This window comes from Eurypyga helias, unplaced genomic scaffold (genome assembly GCF_000690775.1).
Source record: "Eurypyga helias isolate BGI_N326 unplaced genomic scaffold, ASM69077v1 scaffold445, whole genome shotgun sequence".
In the NCBI taxonomy this organism is placed as follows: domain Eukaryota; kingdom Metazoa; phylum Chordata; class Aves; order Eurypygiformes; family Eurypygidae; genus Eurypyga; species Eurypyga helias.
Window position 1 is genome coordinate 47272 of NW_010253398.1, and position 3187 is coordinate 50458.

Sequence of the window (3187 nt, forward strand, 5' to 3'; positions counted from 1 at the left end):
AAAGACCTCAGGCCTAGAGGCTTGATGACATCTTGTCAGCCGAGAAGCGTTTGTGATGGTAAGGATACATCTATTTTAGGTGACGTTTTTTCTCCTTAACAGGAATCATAAGGTATGGAAAGAAAAGTTAGGGAAAAGACTGCATGAGGCTGTTTTCTGTATTTCACAAAATGATGGACTTACCTAAAATATTCCAGATTTTCAAAATTTAAGTAGAAAAAAAAAAGAGGGTTTTCTTGTTAATGGAGAAATAATTTCATTATTTGAATGTTTACCTTCTTCTAAGTATTCCCCACCATCAATACCACTTATTTTTCAAACACTTTTCTTGAGATCTGATTTTGTTCTTTAATTTAGCAGGGTTTATTTGTCTCTGGGTTGTTTCTGCAGTCAGTCCTTGGCTAATTATTCTTGTGGAAAATGTATAGGAATTGATCTTGGATTAAAACCCCCAGCTGTTCATGGCTTTTGTGTGCTCACTGAAATCTTTGCAAAAGCAGATGTGTAATACAAGAACAGTACTTTACCTATATTTGCATTAATAGTATTGCTGGATTCTTACTTGGCCCTGGGTTTTTTTTTTTTATTTAACATATTTCATTCAACGGGTGCCTAGGAAGAGTGTAAGTGTAAGCAGAGATAAGCTTTTAATCATCTGTTTGCAGTTCAGGGATCTTTTGAGTCAGAGGTGTGGTGTCTTTATAGGTTAAAGTACTTGATAGACTTTTGTGAATTTGTCTGATTATTTGGAATCTGAGTAGTATCTGTCATGTCCTGCAACAAGGAATGCTACTGTGCAACTGTCTACTAAGATTAAGTATCATTATATGGGACCTGCCACCTGCATGTTTGATTTTGATGTTCTACTCTTGCATCAGAAAGAAAACTATCATTCTCTCTTCACTTTCTCCGAGATACTTCATGTGTATGGATTCCTGTCATACTTCTCAACAATTACCTACTTTCTCTCCAGTCTAGAGTCCTTACAGTTGTTCCTCCGTATGGAAGTTGTTCCAGGCTTTGTGATCGTCCCTGCTGCCACTCAGCCTTGTGCACCTTATGGTTCAGCATTGTGTGTTGTCCAGGACTGCTCTTTTTTGACAGCACTGCATATTTTAGCTTTCTGGTCACCTAGACATCAGGGGAAGAGGCTGAGTCCTCAGAAAGCTGTGGTGTTTTAGTCTGGCTTAGAGTAGCCAAGCATACATTGACAGACAGGTCAGCTGTCCACAGATGTGCTTCTTAAAATGCATTTTCTGTAGGCAAAGTACTGAAGATGGTACTTTCTCCTTTTGTAAAACAGCCTACCGGAAAGAAAAAAGTCTTAGTTCTGGGCTTTCTTCAGCCTAGAGCCTCACACTTTTTTCAGAACGCTCCGTAAGTTCATAAACCTACCTCCTGTTGAATTTGGAAATTCTGTAGCAAAAAAAGCTAAAATTACTGGGTCAAAAATAATAAGCCAGGAAGACCATAACCATTACGTGGCAGCTGGGAGACAGCTAGGGAGAGACAGCCTTGTGTTTTAGTTTTCTTTAGTGGCTGCAGAAATTGCCATGATAGAGGCAGTCATCAAAAAAGACAGGAAATAAAACAACTCACTGTTTATCTTTTTTTTTTTTTTTAAATCTTTGCCTCTCCGAAGCCTGGATCTGTTGACCTGAAATGCTCCAGGGTTTTGTGAAGTCTGTCAGGTTATGATGTTGCTGAAAGCAGTTGAAAATACATTAATTTATTTTGTCTAAATTGTTGTAAATGCCTGTTTTCCCACCCCAATCTTTTAAATCTTTGCACCAATTTTAAGCTTCATTTATCTGTCAAAATCAAAATGTCTCAGATTCAACCTTTTTTAATACTGTGGCACAGGTAGAATAAGCTCTTGGGTGGAAACAGGCATGGTTAACTCTGAATGTGCAAAAAATAACATTAGTATTCAGTGTAGCGTGTTAAGTTTCATGGGAACACTGCAGCTTGGGCATGAATGATATGCTGAAGGATGAGAAGGGCGGTTTGAGTATGAAGTGCACATGCCCTTGTCATTTTGAAGTCTACTGAAAAGAAAACAAAACCACGTTTTGTTTGCCATTTATTAACGTATGTATATAAAATATATATGTATAGAGTATATTTTTTTGAAAGCATTCCTGTCTACAATTTAAAATAAGTATTTATTAAATCACAAGTATCTGGGATTTGTATTTTGCCTTTTATGGCAGAAGGTGTTAAAGATCAACAAAATACCATGTTTTTCTCTTGAAGTTTCAGGAAGAATCTTTGGTGGATGACTCACTGCTTCAAGATGATGATGAAGAGGAGGAGGATAATGAATCTCGTTCGTGGAGAAGATGATTCGACTGATGAATGACAATGCTAGAACTTCACCTGTGTTGCATTAGTATTACCTAATGTACTTCTGCATCTTTGTATTAAAAGGGGTTTTGTGATGAAGTTGGATTCGATATAGGCTAAAAAGCAGCTGGTCAGTTATACGTTTTGAGAGGTTGATGTTTGAGTTACATTTCAGTAAATGATTGCTAAAGACATCATACTAGGAACATATGCAATGTTTTTATTACATAGTTCTACAGAAAGTTACAGAATTCTTTGGGTTCTTTGTAATTTACCGAATTGGTCAAACACAAATGACCAGAAGTTGTTATAACATAGATAATTTTTGTTCTATTCCAGATACGGAATGAAAATTTGCATTTAAAATCTTTGTGAATGTTTTCAGAAATGAATAGATAACAGTACTAAACCGAAGTCTCTAAAGTTATGTATTCATAATATTGCATAGTAGTATGCTTAGGCTTTACTATGTACTAGCCTTTTGTTGGATTTGTGTACGTATTTTACCTATGGGTTTTAATGATAAAGTGTATGACTGCTTTGCATATAAGTCCTTATGACTTTAAGATGTTAAAAAATAAAGAAATGGAATGGTCTTCAAAAAAAAAAAAAGAAAAAAGAAAAAAGCAATAACCAAAAAAGCTAAGGCAATGGTCCTTCATAATGAAAAAAAAAAAAAAAGAAAAAAAAAAGAAAAGAAAAAAGACCATTCCAGATGGCAACCCCCACCCCCATATTCACAAAAGGAGCTCTAATCACTATCACTTACACTAAATCCTATTGAATATCAAAAAAACCCCATCACCATTGACCCACAAGTGTATACTCTGTTGCATAAATG

At 35.8% G+C, this 3187-nt stretch overlaps 1 protein-coding gene across 1 annotated transcript in view; it reads left to right on the forward strand.

Annotated features, from left to right (window-relative positions):
• RBM26 (RNA binding motif protein 26) overlaps positions 1-2963 on the forward strand; it is a gene marked incomplete at its 5' end in the record, with an annotated part of 42712 nt that extends 39749 nt beyond the window's left edge. Inside the window, one exon of the mRNA XM_010152660.1 lies at positions 2257-2963. Within this exon, the coding sequence (XP_010150962.1) occupies positions 2257-2346 (90 nt within the window). The remainder of the gene's footprint in view (positions 1-2256) is intronic.
• Positions 2964-3187: the final 224 nt, after the last annotated feature.